At 42.7% G+C, this 13,744-nt stretch overlaps 1 protein-coding gene across 2 annotated transcripts in view; it reads right to left on the reverse strand.

Annotated features, from left to right (window-relative positions):
* Nucleotides 1–370: 370 nt before the first annotated feature.
* plxna1b (plexin A1b) overlaps nucleotides 371–13,744 on the reverse strand; it is a 225,193-nt gene continuing 211,819 nt past the window's right edge. For both annotated transcript variants that reach the window (XM_017479802.3, XM_053683765.1), the window contains exons 23-32: nucleotides 12,770–12,836; nucleotides 10,091–10,237; nucleotides 8,290–8,449; nucleotides 8,065–8,168; nucleotides 7,287–7,383; nucleotides 6,624–6,814; nucleotides 5,502–5,671; nucleotides 5,122–5,334; nucleotides 3,864–4,014; nucleotides 371–1,251 (exon numbers count right to left, since the gene is read on the reverse strand). In XM_017479802.3, coding sequence (XP_017335291.1) covers nucleotides 1,156–1,251; nucleotides 3,864–4,014; nucleotides 5,122–5,334; nucleotides 5,502–5,671; nucleotides 6,624–6,814; nucleotides 7,287–7,383; nucleotides 8,065–8,168; nucleotides 8,290–8,449; nucleotides 10,091–10,237; nucleotides 12,770–12,836 — 1,396 coding nt within the window. In that variant the 3' untranslated portion in view covers nucleotides 371–1,155. The remainder of the gene's footprint in view (nucleotides 1,252–3,863; nucleotides 4,015–5,121; nucleotides 5,335–5,501; nucleotides 5,672–6,623; nucleotides 6,815–7,286; nucleotides 7,384–8,064; nucleotides 8,169–8,289; nucleotides 8,450–10,090; nucleotides 10,238–12,769; nucleotides 12,837–13,744) is intronic.

Here is a 13,744-nt window from a genome sequence, read left to right on the forward strand (position 1 = left end):
CTCTCTCTCTCGCACATAAGAGACCAAGAGAAAAAGGAGCCCGTGTAAATCTACTGCTCTTCCTCCATATGCGTTGCGCACGAAGAGGAAGAAAACTCGAGAAAGAGCGGCACACGTCGTGGTGAAGGAAGGGAGTCGAGCGCATTTGGTTCGCAGAGCTCTTTAACTTCTAAACTCTGGAGAATTCTAGGTTACCTGCGCTATTATCTACTCCAAACATTTTTTTTCAGATTTTTTTTTTTTCAGTCATCAGGCAAGATCATATTAAAACAAAATCATAGCACATTCCCATGTAACAAAATGCCTTTTTCACTAAACGACATTCAAATAAAACATGGCACAGGACAACATTTTATTCATTTTCTTCTTCTTCTTTTTTTTTTTTTTAAGTTTTTTTTTTTTAAAGTTTTTTTTCCTTCCTATGTAATTTTTTTTCTTTTGCTTAAATATCTAATTCGTCTTTGTCGATTCTATTTTCAGTGATAAGATAGCAAAAAAATCTCAATGGTAGTTTTCACTTGGCTGAAAATTGTAGCAGTATTTATATACATATATAATAATCTGAAGATTTGTCCTTTGTACTGTTTTTCTGTAAACTGTGCAAATTCAGCAGTAACACGAGTGGCAAAAAGAGAGCAGAGAGAGGGCAGTCCGTTACATTTGTACAACATAAAAATAAGAATTAACAACAGAAAAAAATTAATCACATAAATTGAAATGTCCTTTGTCTTCTGTGCGAACTCTCGGGTGTGTCGTGACAACACCTGACCAATAGCATGGCTGGAGTGTAGGCATCCCAGAATTCATCCTTCTTGAGTCTTCAAAAATTATGAGCAAAAGTGTGTGTGTGTTTCTATGTGTGAAGAGGTCCAGCACACACAAATCACAACTAAATAATATTCAAAAGGTTATACACCAATGACAACAATCAAAATGCTTTCTGTTATGTGTCCTTGTGTTGACACACTCACACAGACACACACACACACACACACACACACACACATATATATATACACACACACACTCACACAGACGAATAGTGTGTGCCCAGCTCTGTAGTAGCTCCAGTGTACTGCGCCAGTTCTTTGCAGTGTGTGTTTCGGAGGGGGTGTGTGACTTCAGTTTGTGTGTCATGAATGCTCGGAGCCCTGATCAGCTGCTCAGAGCCATGGTGTCAATCACCTGCTCAAGCTTACTCCTCAACCTCTGCCTGCGCGCCTGCTCGTCCCGCTCCAACGCACACAGGATCTACAGGGGAGAGGGAGAGAGAAAATAGAGTGTGAGATAAAGAAAGAAAAAGAACAAAACAAAGAAAGAAGCACAAAGTGGAACTACAATGCACCGAGGACTATCTATCAATCCACCAATCGATCAGTCCGTCCTGTCTGCCTCTGTTTTTGATCTGCGCTCACATGTCTATTAAAGCCGGAATACGACGGGGGTGCATGTGCTTGTGCTTTTAAAGCATAATGACACATGATGAGGCGCAGTGCTAATGGAGCCAGCTGTGTTACATTATCCAGAAAAACAAAATCACAGCGTACATGTGCGCACAGGGACGCGCACACACAGGGTGCAATAACGGAGCGGCAGAACCGACTGTTATTTGGCTAAAGGTTCAGTGAGGGGAGATACTAAAATGCCACTGGCCAATAGGTCCAAAAACAATAATTACTGCAGGATAACAACAGGACATATTCTCCTTATTCTGTTCTCGGAAATGATCCGTTTTGTTATCTAAAATGTACAGTATCTGCTAGCTTACAGTTCATTTTAGTCATTTAAAGAAACCTTGGAAAATCAACAATATAGTGACAACTACACAGGTGGTGAGTGTGTAAGTCAGCATGCTGAAGCATTATTTGGCTGCAATAATAATAATAATAATAATAATAATAATAAATATAGCTGCAAGCAGCAATTCTGGGGCCAAGCAATACAGAAGCAAAGTGAGGAGCTAAGCAAGCATGATTTTAGCTTGGTCATGATTGATCATGACAAACCATTCAGAATTTACATGCAAAAAAATTCATTTCTCGTGAACACTAGGTGGTGCTGTTCCAAAACTGAGCAGGTACCGTCAAGTTATGATGCTCGTTACATATACGAAGTTTGGCCTGATAAGTAAAAGCATTACGGAGATATAGCATTGTGTCCATTTTGGCATGATCGCTTTCACATTTATTTATGCGTCATTCGAGAAGGGTTTGACCAATCAACTTGAGTTCAATAACGTTTTGTCAAAATGGTCTGAAGATGATTTGTTTCAGTTTTGGTGAAAATCAGATGAACGGTCTAGGAGAAGTTCAAAAAGGTGTTTTGTTTTCGTTTTTTTTCCCCCCAACATCAAAATGGCGGAGAGTAAGTTTGGCCGACTGTGGCCTAACTGTTATCACTGTTCTTGAGGAAGAGCAGTCTCATGACAATGGGCAGAAGTAATCAAAAGCAATTACCATTTTTTGAAATTGCATTATAATTTTTGACAAGGTGATGCTGTTCCAAAAGAACGCAGGTACTTTCAAGTCATGATGCCAATGACAGCTACTAAGTTTGGTCTGAAAATGCTAATGCACTATGGAGATATAGCCTCACATCCGTTTTCGACACAATCGCAATAGAATTAGTTCAGACGTTACTTGAGAACGGTTTGGTTTATCCGAAAGCTTTTGATAAACTTTTGCCAACACGGTCTGAAGATGATCTCTTATGGATCAATTGGACAAACAAGCTGGGACCAGTTTGAAAAAGTAGGTTTTTCAGAAAATTCTAAATGGCGGGCAGGAATTTTAGCCTATTGTTCTCTGCATGACCCAGGGAATATGAGAACACCAATCTCACGACAATGCACGAAAGTAGTCAAAAGCTATTAGCATTTTTTTGTAACTGAGTTATAATTGTTGACCACAAGGTGCCCTAAAACGTTTTGAGTACTTTTGATTGTGATGCCACCTACCAATTTTTGTAACAATGTGCCAAGTCTTTCATAAAATCAGTGTTTAAGACTAAATTCAAAATGGCCACCCGCCAAAATGGAATCTGTTTAGACCAGTTTCATGATTTTAGGACAAATCATTCATAAGCTAAATGTGCTTTTTTCATATCACATGACCACTACATGGTGCTGTAATGAAACTGTACAGGTACCCTCAAGTCATGATAGCCATGACATACACCAAGTGTGGTATGAACACGCTAAAGCGTTTCAGAGATATAGCCTAGCGTCCATTTTGGCGTACTTGGCATTGGATTCATTTGTGCGTTGTTCGAGAACGGTTTGGTCCATCGAAAAGTTGTTTTTAAGAACTTTTTTGCCAGCATAATCTGAAGATTATCGCTTTCTTCGAATTTTGTGAAAATCGGATGAACGGTCTAGGAGGAATTAAAAAAAAGTAGGTTTTTCTGAAAATTCAAAATGGCGGAAAATCTAGTCAAGTGGAAATTAAAACCATGGGGGCCGTTCGACTCGGCACGAGCCAGGGGGAAGAAGAATTTTGTTTCTAGCGTGTATGGTTCAAAAGTTATTAGCAGAAAGGCTAGTGCAATTTTGAGCTGTTGGTGGCGCTAGAGGGATTAATATAGAGACGGAGATAGATTGCTATGGATAATTTTGAGACTGTCCTCTTACTGTCTGCCAAATTTCATAACTTTCTAGGGGCTGCTATAGACTCAAGAGCGGAATAATAATAATAAGCAGAAAACTAACAGATACAAAAGGTGCCAGAGCACCTTGGCCCTAATAATAATAATAATAATAATAATAATAATAATAATAATAACAACACACTGCTCAAGTTATGGTGTGGCATCTCAGTATGATCAGCTTTATATCTGTGCGCGTGTGTATGTGTATGAGCGCTTACTTCATCTTTGTACTTGGTGATATAGGAGTAGATCTCATGCAGGGCGCTCATGCTGTTGAACTGGCTCAGGTGAAGGCGGGACTGCTCGGCCAAATACGCACTCATATCCTGATCACTGATCGCTGGCATCCGAGAGATATCAGAATAATATCTAGAGAGAGAGAGAGAGAGAGAGAGAGAGAGAAGGGGCATGTCCATGTTAACACAGAAAATCAATAAGTAGCATAAGGGTTAAAAAGTGCGATTAAAAATCAATTTTTTAATGCATCTTAATACTTTTTTTTTTTATATTTTACAATATGACCACTTGCTATTTTTGGAACGTAATATAATTTTCACCCATCATGAAAAAATGAGCAGTGACGCATGTTCATTAGGCCTGTCAGAACAAACCTCACTGCTCGAGTACAAATTGATTTGTTCAAATTTGTGTGCTTGAAGGCCAAGAAAAACAAATTCAACGTTTTAAGATCCAACGTTCTACATTTAGTCGCCTAACAAATCTATGTAAACATGAGTTTCCTAACCTTCATATGTCTCGCAAGCCAGATTTCGAATAGTTGCTAGATGGCCTGGCACGTTTCGCCAATATATGTGGCCAAGAACCACCTACTTTCCCAGGAAGAGGCATTTTGACTGACAACAGAGCTTTTCCTGTATCCTGTCGACAAACATGCAAGCTTATTTACTCACCTCTTACTGCTTTAAACAAAACTTTTAAAAGACAGGATTCTGTGAAATGTATTCAACCCAGAGCTCCAAAAAACCTTGGTGTGCAAAAGTTTGTTTTCCTGCTGAAAACTGGTGCATGGAAGTGCATATGTATCATTTCAATTCAGGCATTTATACATCTGAGCAGTTCAGGGTTAAGGGCCTTGCTCAAGGGCCCAACAGTGACGACTTGGCAGGGCTTCGGTTTGAACACATGACCTACCGATCAGTAACCCAATATCCTAACCACTGTGCTACCACTGTATACATAGAAGTTCGGCGAGCCAATCAGATTGCAAGCTTCAAGATCCTGAAGGTTGGTGCCAGAAAAGTGTACCAAAAGTGTCAGATGCACTGTGGCCCTTTGTGCAGAGGCTCTGAATCCGAGCTCTTTGCTTTTATGCTCAAATGAATCAGAGTGTAACGCTACTGTTAACGTTCATGCTGTCTTAAAGGCTAGCAGTTATGATAACGCCATCGCTAGTTTGCCCATCTCCAACACATCACAAGCACATACTGCTGAGGCAAAGCATAAACAATGACTTACCTCTCAACCCAGTTCTTGTAGTTAGGGATGTCTTTAGCGTAGAGCAACTTGTTCGAGGGCGAGTCTTTGCCCAGCTTGTGTTCTGACGTAGAACACGAGTCCATGAAGGTCTGAGCTACTACAGACAGACACGCGTCTGTGATGCTGTTCTTATGGATGTCAAAGACAAACTGAGGATTCTTTATCACATTCACCCAGAACCTTAATGGCAAACTGCAGAGACGGAGAGTGAATACAGAATAAAGAGAAGAGACAGAGACAAAGCACTTAACACGGCACATCGTCAAGTCCTCGTTATTGTACACTTTTAGGTCAACACAGACTTCCATACGCATTTAAAAACCCAATCACAGTCGAACCATGGTACATCAGATACTAACCAGTTACTTTTCCACGTGTGCCTGACATCTGGGTCTGTTATCTGGTGTTTGTCAGCCTGCTCATCCAGGAAGTCGAACATGTATTTGATAGCGAGAGGGAGTGCGCTGCCTCTATGGGCCGTGCTGAAGATGGTCTCAAACAGGTCGTCTACAAACTTCTGTAATGTACCCTGTCACACACACACACACACACAATATTAAAGTTAGCTTTCCAATTGCAAATAAAACAACAGTTTCATATCTTGTGGCCAAATAATGCTCTTTACAATAAACAAGACAAAAAATCAAAAGGAAGGTGAACGAGGAAGGAGCCACTAAATTAAAAGCAAACCTTATTTCATCTAGGGCAGGAGTTCTTTTTTAAAACCATGTTATTAGATTCTAGTTGCCGTTATTTATAGGCATAATCATGGTGGCTCTGGTAATGGTCACTGTAACAAAATTTGAAAATCTCGGGCCCCCTGGCTATCCCTCGGGTCTCTGAACCCCACTTTGAGAAGCATGGATCAAGAGGAATAAATTAAACAAACAAACAAAATTATTATATAACAAAACTTTGTACTGTTGTTGTGCTTACTCTCTTCCCAACACCCAACTCATTAACAAACTCTTTCTGAGATTAAAATAGTGCGTTAGAACAGGAAACCACTAAACTATGCAGTGCAGATGAGGATCAGGAAATTGATGTAGACTAAGACTTCTGTTGAATCGTCAGTGGTCTGAAAAACATGACCTAACTTGCCTGGAGCTTCATATGCAGTTAATGATTAAACAGCACCCCTGAGGGGCCCAACGGGATTATGGGAAGTGTGGCTTCGAAGCAGTTAAAGCAGAGACATCTCAATCAGAGATCTCTAAACTGACAGGAGATAGGAGTGCAGATGAGGAGAAAAGCCAGATTTCTTTTTCCCAAAACAGCTCGATAAGCAAAGGTCACTGGTCTAATTAAGATACAGTGGTGCGTGTCAGACTGGACCTGCTGCTAAATGTTAATCAGGGACTAGCCTTTCACATACAAAGGTCAACATGACCTGGCTATAGAGAGAAGCTACATAAAAGACATAGAAAACCTAGGGTTAAGACAGGAACATGGGCCTGAGTATGAGCTCGTGTCTTATCTACCTTGGTTGCGAGCAGGCGGGTCAGGTAGATCTCAGAGACCATCTTGCTGCCGCGGTCTCCCTCCCTCTGGTCCGAGTGGTCGTGGTTCTTGACCAGATGCCAGAGTTTGGTTCCACTCTCCAGATCCGGAGTGATCATGGGGGTCCGCGAGCGCAGACTGTCAGGACTACTGGCTGTCCTCAACATACTCTCTGTGACGAATAAAGAAACGGAGGAAGGAATTACTTAGAAAGACAGGAGGAATGAGAGGAAGTGTGTGTGTGTATATTATATATATATATATATATATATATAAAAATCAGTCAAACATTTAAAGACTACAAAACAATGATGGATAAAAGACGACATGACGGAATAGCTGCCATTACTGCTATTGCGAGTTGTTCAAATGTGACGCAAAGCTTTTCAGCGATGGAGAGAATCTGTCGCATTTAAAGAGGCAACACTCCTTACTGTCACTCATGTAACATGCCATTCTTTCACATTCTCTCACTTGCAGCCTCTCTCTCAGATTCAGGAATTAATGTCTGTCATCAAAAGCTTGACAGTCTGTGCTACTCCAGCAGCCAATCAAATATTAAATCACACAGCTACAGGTTACTGAAATATGAAAAAGACAGAGAGAGAGAGAGAGAGAGAGAGAGAGAGAGCGCGAGCTCTAACCGTATCGGCTGAGGGACTTGGTAAACGTAGAGGAGTTGGAGATGTTATAAGCAGAGTTCTGCTTAGGGACCAGAGCCATCACTGAGCCATCAGTAACCTACACACACACACAGAGAGAGAGAGAGAGAGAGAGAGAGAGAGAGAGCGCTTTATCTTTTCTTTATCAAAAAGAAATAAACTCCTCTTTTGCTGCTTCACAAGACAATTTTTGGCACCCAGCTTTTGTTCTGAATCCAATGCACACTCGTAGAATGTAGGCAAATATTCCCAATGTGAGCGTAATCATTGTAAGAAGTTGTTACGATTTAAACAGCGATTTGAAAAGAATGACCCAACTTGTTTAATTGGATAGAAATTAACTTCAGCGTTTTCCCTCAATCACTTCACTCTATTCCAATTGATGTTTATACGTAAAGGGTTTTTTATTTTTATTGAGTCCAATTATTAACAAAATATTAGGATGCATAAATAGAAGTGTGTTATTATAAATTACATATTAATTTATAAACCTTGTTTGTTGCACATTACTGATTGATTATCTGCTTCATGCAGGCCACCGAAAAACTGAAATAGGGCGGATTTGTGCTGCTGGTTGAATAGTCCTTCTGCAGTGTAAAGGCTTGCTATCATTCCCTGTTGGGGAGTTGCTATGGTTACCTGGCAGCTTGTGAACCTGCTAGGTTGTTGGGATGTTGCCATAGTAACCTAGTGGTGCAGGAGGTGTTGGGCCATTGGTTGTAATTGCTTTGCTATTGAATGGGTATGAGATTGTGATTACCTGGTAGTGAGCAAGTGTATTGAGGCGTTTCCAGTCATTATCGATCTTGGTGGTGACGTCTTCGTCCTGGAGAATGATTCTAGCCATTCGGCCCTGACGCCATTCTACACACAAATGGGTTAAAGTGAGAGCCGTTCAGATTAGCTGCTGGCAACCGTTAATTTACAGTGGACTGAGGACTCGGTGCCTTTAAATGTCTGTGGAACTAGAGTAGCTATCTCTTACCCAGATCCATGTCTCCTGCCTTGGGTCTCTGAGAGTACGGGCTGCCCTTATACACTGCGTCCAGCAGTTTCTCCTTCACCTGAGTGATGGTGTCACAGTTCAGGCATTTGACCGTGACCTCGGATGCATTCTCGTTCTCTGGGTTGACGCAGTGCAGTGTCTGTGAACAGAGCAGAGACATTAAACTCAATGCTCTAAATGATCATGATACATACATTGCTATTTTCAGACATTATACCAGTTACACTGACTACACAAAAACCCACCTGTTACACTGACTAGAAAAGGCCATGCCAGTTACACTGACTACACACCAGTTACACCACCTACACAAGACCCCACCAGTTACAGCGCCCACACAAGACCCCACCAGTTACACCACCTACACAAGACCCCACCAGTTACAGCGCCCACACAAGACCCCACCAGTTACACCACCTACACAAGACCCCACCAGTTACAGCGCCCACACAAGACCCCACCAGTTACACCGCCCACACAAGACCCCACCAGTTACACCGACTACACAAGACCCCACCAGTTACACTGATGAGAAAAGGCCTTACCAGTTACAGCGCCCACACAAGACCCCACCAGTTACACTGACTAGAAAAGGCCATACCAGTTACACTAACTACACACCAATTACACTGCCTACACAAGACCCTATCAGTTACACCGCCTACACAAGACCCCACCAGTTACACCGCCCACACAAGACCCCACCAGTTACACCGCCCACACAAGACCCCACCAGTTACACCGCCCACACAAGACCCCACCAGTTACACCGCCCACACAAGACCCCACCAGTTACACCGCCCACACAAGACCCCACCAGTTACACCGCCCACACAAGACCCCACCAGTTACACCGCCCACACAAGACCCCACCAGTTACACCGTCCACAAGACCCCACCAGTTACACCGCCCACACAAGACCCCACCAGTTACACCGCCCACACAAGACCCCACCAGTTACACCGTCCACACAAGACCCCACCAGTTACACCGACTAGAAAAGGCATTACCAGTTACACCACCTACACAAGACCCCACCAGTTACACCGCCTACACAAGACCCCACCAGTTACACCGTCCACACAAGACCCCACCAGTTACACCGCCCACACAAGACCCCACCACTTACACCGACTACACACCAGTGACACTGCCTACACAAGACCCTAGTTACACTGCCTACACAAGACCCCACCAGTTACACCGCCTACACAAGACCCCACCAGTTACACCGCCCACACAAGACCCCACCAGTTACACCGCCCACACAAGACCCCACCAGTTACACCGACTAGAAAAGGCCTTACCAGTTACACGGACTACACAAGACCTTACCAGTTACACTGCCTACACAAGACCCCACCAGTTACACCGCCCAGAAAAGGACATACCAGTTACACTGACTAGAAAAGACCATACCAGTTACACTGACTATGATTTCAAAAAATTTATGTTTTCATAATAAACAAGTAGCACATTTCCAACGTAATGTTAAAAACGAAAGTACCAAAATCATGTTAACATTACGAAAAACAGTACAGGAGAAAATAAATGCTAACAGAAATAGCTTCTGAGCTGCATTTAAGGAAGAATTTTGTATCTGATGAATAATAAGGCTTCTCGGTGCGGGTACAGTAGCAATGGCACCATAGCACAGGCACAATCTGAAATCAAAGGGCAGAGTGGTGTGGTATTGACGTGAGAGCAGCTTTAACACGCATCTCTAGCTGCGTGTGAAGAGCTACTGCTGTTCCACACTCTCGGTGTAAAGCTACTGACCAGGGTCTTATAGTCAATCTGCTGTCTGATCAGTTTGTCTTCACTGAGAGAGTAGCGCGCTTCTCCTGTGATGGCGTCTATCGGCCCTTTCTCCATCTGCTGCTTCATTGCACAGTAGAGCATGAAGAGAGGCTCTCCTGCACACTCCTGTACACAAACAAGTCCACACACACACACACACACACACACACACAGTGAGTGCACATAATGAACAAAGGAAAAATTTGCATTAGCAGTGAGAATATTGAAGAGTATATTTCTAATTTATATCTACGTCTGGTTTTCTCCAGAACTGACTTAAAGACAGTATAGAGAGTATCTGGAATAGTATTTCAGCATAAATGGAGGTACAGGCAGTGATCAATGTGAACAGGCTTGTGTTTAATGCCACGGGGGAGATGAGGAACCAGAGACTGCTGTGGATTATGCTGATTATCTGATAATGATAACGCTACTGCCTAAATTGAAAGAATTAAAGATTATAATGGGAAATGAGGTTTTTTTTCCATATGTAGATTAGGTTATAAATGTAGAGGTAGGCAGGGCATATTTCAATGCAATTGCAATGAACCTTTAAATGTGATTTTGTCCCTTTGTTGTTTTTTTTTAAACCGTTAAATAAGATTTTTTAAAAAGTTTCCAGAACTATACATAGTGGAAAATGTACAGGGTTTCTCCCAGGCCAACACATACGGTATATAATTGTAATGAGGAGTTAAATATTTAAAAATCCCATTTCGGAGTGCAGATGTAGTTTAGGTCTAAATGGCTCTGGAATTATACCAAGGGCCATTACCACCTCTCGGTTTTCTCTAAACTGTTTTCCCATCATCTGAACGCAAGGTATATTAAACTCCAATTAATTCCCAACATACACACTCATTCCGAGCGTACAGTGTGGAAACGCATTTCTGCTGCTTCAGTGTTTCTGCTCTTGTTTCATAGCCCACTGGAGAGAATGAAAGGATCACTGATGGGTATTGTTCTGTAGACCAGTCCCACTGTTATGGATTAATGATTTCTGCGCTCATCTATACACCGAGGATGCTTGTTTCCTCTGTGCCAAACTGCAGGGTGAGAGGGGCTCGTTGTCCAAGTTCAGCATAAACTCGCAGGACACAATCTATCAAAAGAGTCCTTCAGGATGCATGAGTAATTCCTGTAGTCAGGGAAAACAAAAACAGGGCGAAAGCAGCGTAAGCTGCCGCTGCTCCCCTGAGCATTCCCTATTCAGCACGGACGGAGCCCAGAGCGAGTCTGAATGAGCTGCGGAGTCTGTGTGAAGGAGGCGGGTGCCAATTGATGGAGGGGTTAATAGAAGGCTAATGACTGTGGAGGAAAGTGCTGGTGAAGCACTTCAGAGCATGAAATGTGTCAAACCGGCAATGAGACGAGAGCTGAAACCGCCTCGCTCCCTCACTTTTCTCAATCATTCCTTCCTACGCACTGCCTCCTCTCATCTTTCACAAGTTCTACCTTTCTTTCCTGCTCTCCCTTGTGAACTGTTCTTTATCTTTGTCCTTTCATGTCCTTTCCCATTCAGTGCATTGTTTGTCCTCCTCTACACAAAGGTTTCCTTTGCTGCTTGCTGAGCATCTCTTATCATAAGACCAGAAAACCACACTTGACGGGGTGCACATTGGCAGCCAAATTATCCACAATTAATTAGCAACAATTCAATTAATTAAAGCTAATAACTTCCTCACACATCGTGTATTGCTTTGTAGGGGTTTCTGGACCTCAAGTTCCTCTTGCTAATAAACAACTACTAAAGTCAACAGAAAATTGAACAGAAGTGCACACGGCCCCTTTGTGGCATCCGTACCCTCGGAGTTTCTCGCTCGTCTCCCCCCCACTACCCTCCATATGTCTCCGCCTCATTGGGCTCGTTAGTATCGAGGCTAATTAAACAGACAGCTGTTTATGAGCAGCAACAGACAGGAGACAGACACAAATACTCTGACAGCTACTGGATTTGGGCTTCTCACATTCATATCAGCAAAGTCTCTGTGTGTGTGTGTGTGTTGATTTTAATGTGAATCACGACTTAATATCTCTTTAGCAGTTACATGATTGAAATGCTTATTCAAACTCATGTCATGATGTGAACCAGCATATCAAAGTGCAAAAACGAACAAAAACAAACAAACAAAACAACATACGCTCCAAGCCCATATCAAAAAAAGTGAAGCAGGTTCATCTCATTCGTTGCATCGCAAGGATCGTTAAATATCCATGCACGCTTCAGCATCTCTTGAGCAGCGACTTCTTTTGATTCCTATATCCGTGTGTCTAATAACTCACTTCTACAAACCGAAGATATTTGGAAGTCAGACGCAGAAAATAAAATCAAATAAAAAGGCTATATATAGAGTCCTGGCTGCATGGGCATGTGCACGGCTCATGGTTGAGAGACTGAGAAAGTCTCTCTGCCAGGGACATATGGCAGATTCTGTGCTGTCACTGAACTCAATCTCCCATAAGCCTTTGCAAGACACCCAAGGTCAATAAAGGATACACAAACACTAGGAACCTCAAGCTGTTATGTTCACACGTACGCACAAAATACACACACCACATGTACTCGCACACAAACACACATGCGTGTACAGAATCGAAAAGGACGCGCACAAAAAGACGCTTAATAACACACCGACACACAAGAACACACTCACTCACCTTCAGGAACTTGTACAGGAGGAAGGTGAACCAGTTTGTCAGCATTTTCTCTGCTACAGACTCCGTCCTAAAAGAGGGGGGAGGGGTTGGGATAGGGCGAAAAAGAAATTAATGTCAGATAAACATTACTTCAAGCTTCAAGAAACTATGTAATGGCTTGCCTCGGGACTACTAAACACTCCGCGTATGATCTCCTGAGAATTGGAGGCCGTTTAATTCCACTCTGACAGCAGTGAGCTAAAGACCAACAGCACCACCTGCGCTAACAAACGCGAGACGATCCCGAGCGTAACGCGGCCGGCGAACCGACACGCGCCCGAACGAATGAGCAATATTACTAAGCCCGTTGCTCATTTTCTTCCGACTCTCCAAAGCAAACCACCAATCCTCATTAAGAAAACGCACCAATTAGAGTAATTCAGTAACTTTTCTAGTTGAGCAGAAACCTGCCGCATAACAACCCTCGCACGAGTCCCTCGGAATGAAGCAAATTAACAGACAAAGTAATTAGCGGACTTTATTAGCGCTAATCTGTTAACGAAGGGGGAGAGGAGTGGAAGGAGAGAGCGGGGGTAAACTGTTTTCTCCTTCCCTTCTTTTTAATTATTCACTCGCTCACACACAGACAGATGAAACACGCAGAGAAATGAGGCAGTGCTAAGTTTAAATGAGGGAGAGAAACACTGAGCCGGCAGAAAAGAAGGCGGGGAGGGGGTCGAGGACTGTGCCTGCTTGTGTGCGTTTGAACTTCAGGCACTGCTTTTTCTTGTAAATCTGCTGGAGGAAGGTATGGCTGGAGTGAGCACAGACAGGAGTACCTGAACAAAACATGCTCTTACACAAGCCCCAGTGGAGAGTACACTTAGATCAGGCAACTCATGTTTTGGAGCAACTTCGGGAAACTATGTACGCACAGCGCTCAGCTAGACCTTTGTTTTGTTTTGGGTTTTTTTTTTTTTTTACATACAGTTGTGC

Source organism: Ictalurus punctatus, chromosome 11 (genome assembly GCF_001660625.3).
Source record: "Ictalurus punctatus breed USDA103 chromosome 11, Coco_2.0, whole genome shotgun sequence".
In the NCBI taxonomy this organism is placed as follows: domain Eukaryota; kingdom Metazoa; phylum Chordata; class Actinopteri; order Siluriformes; family Ictaluridae; genus Ictalurus; species Ictalurus punctatus.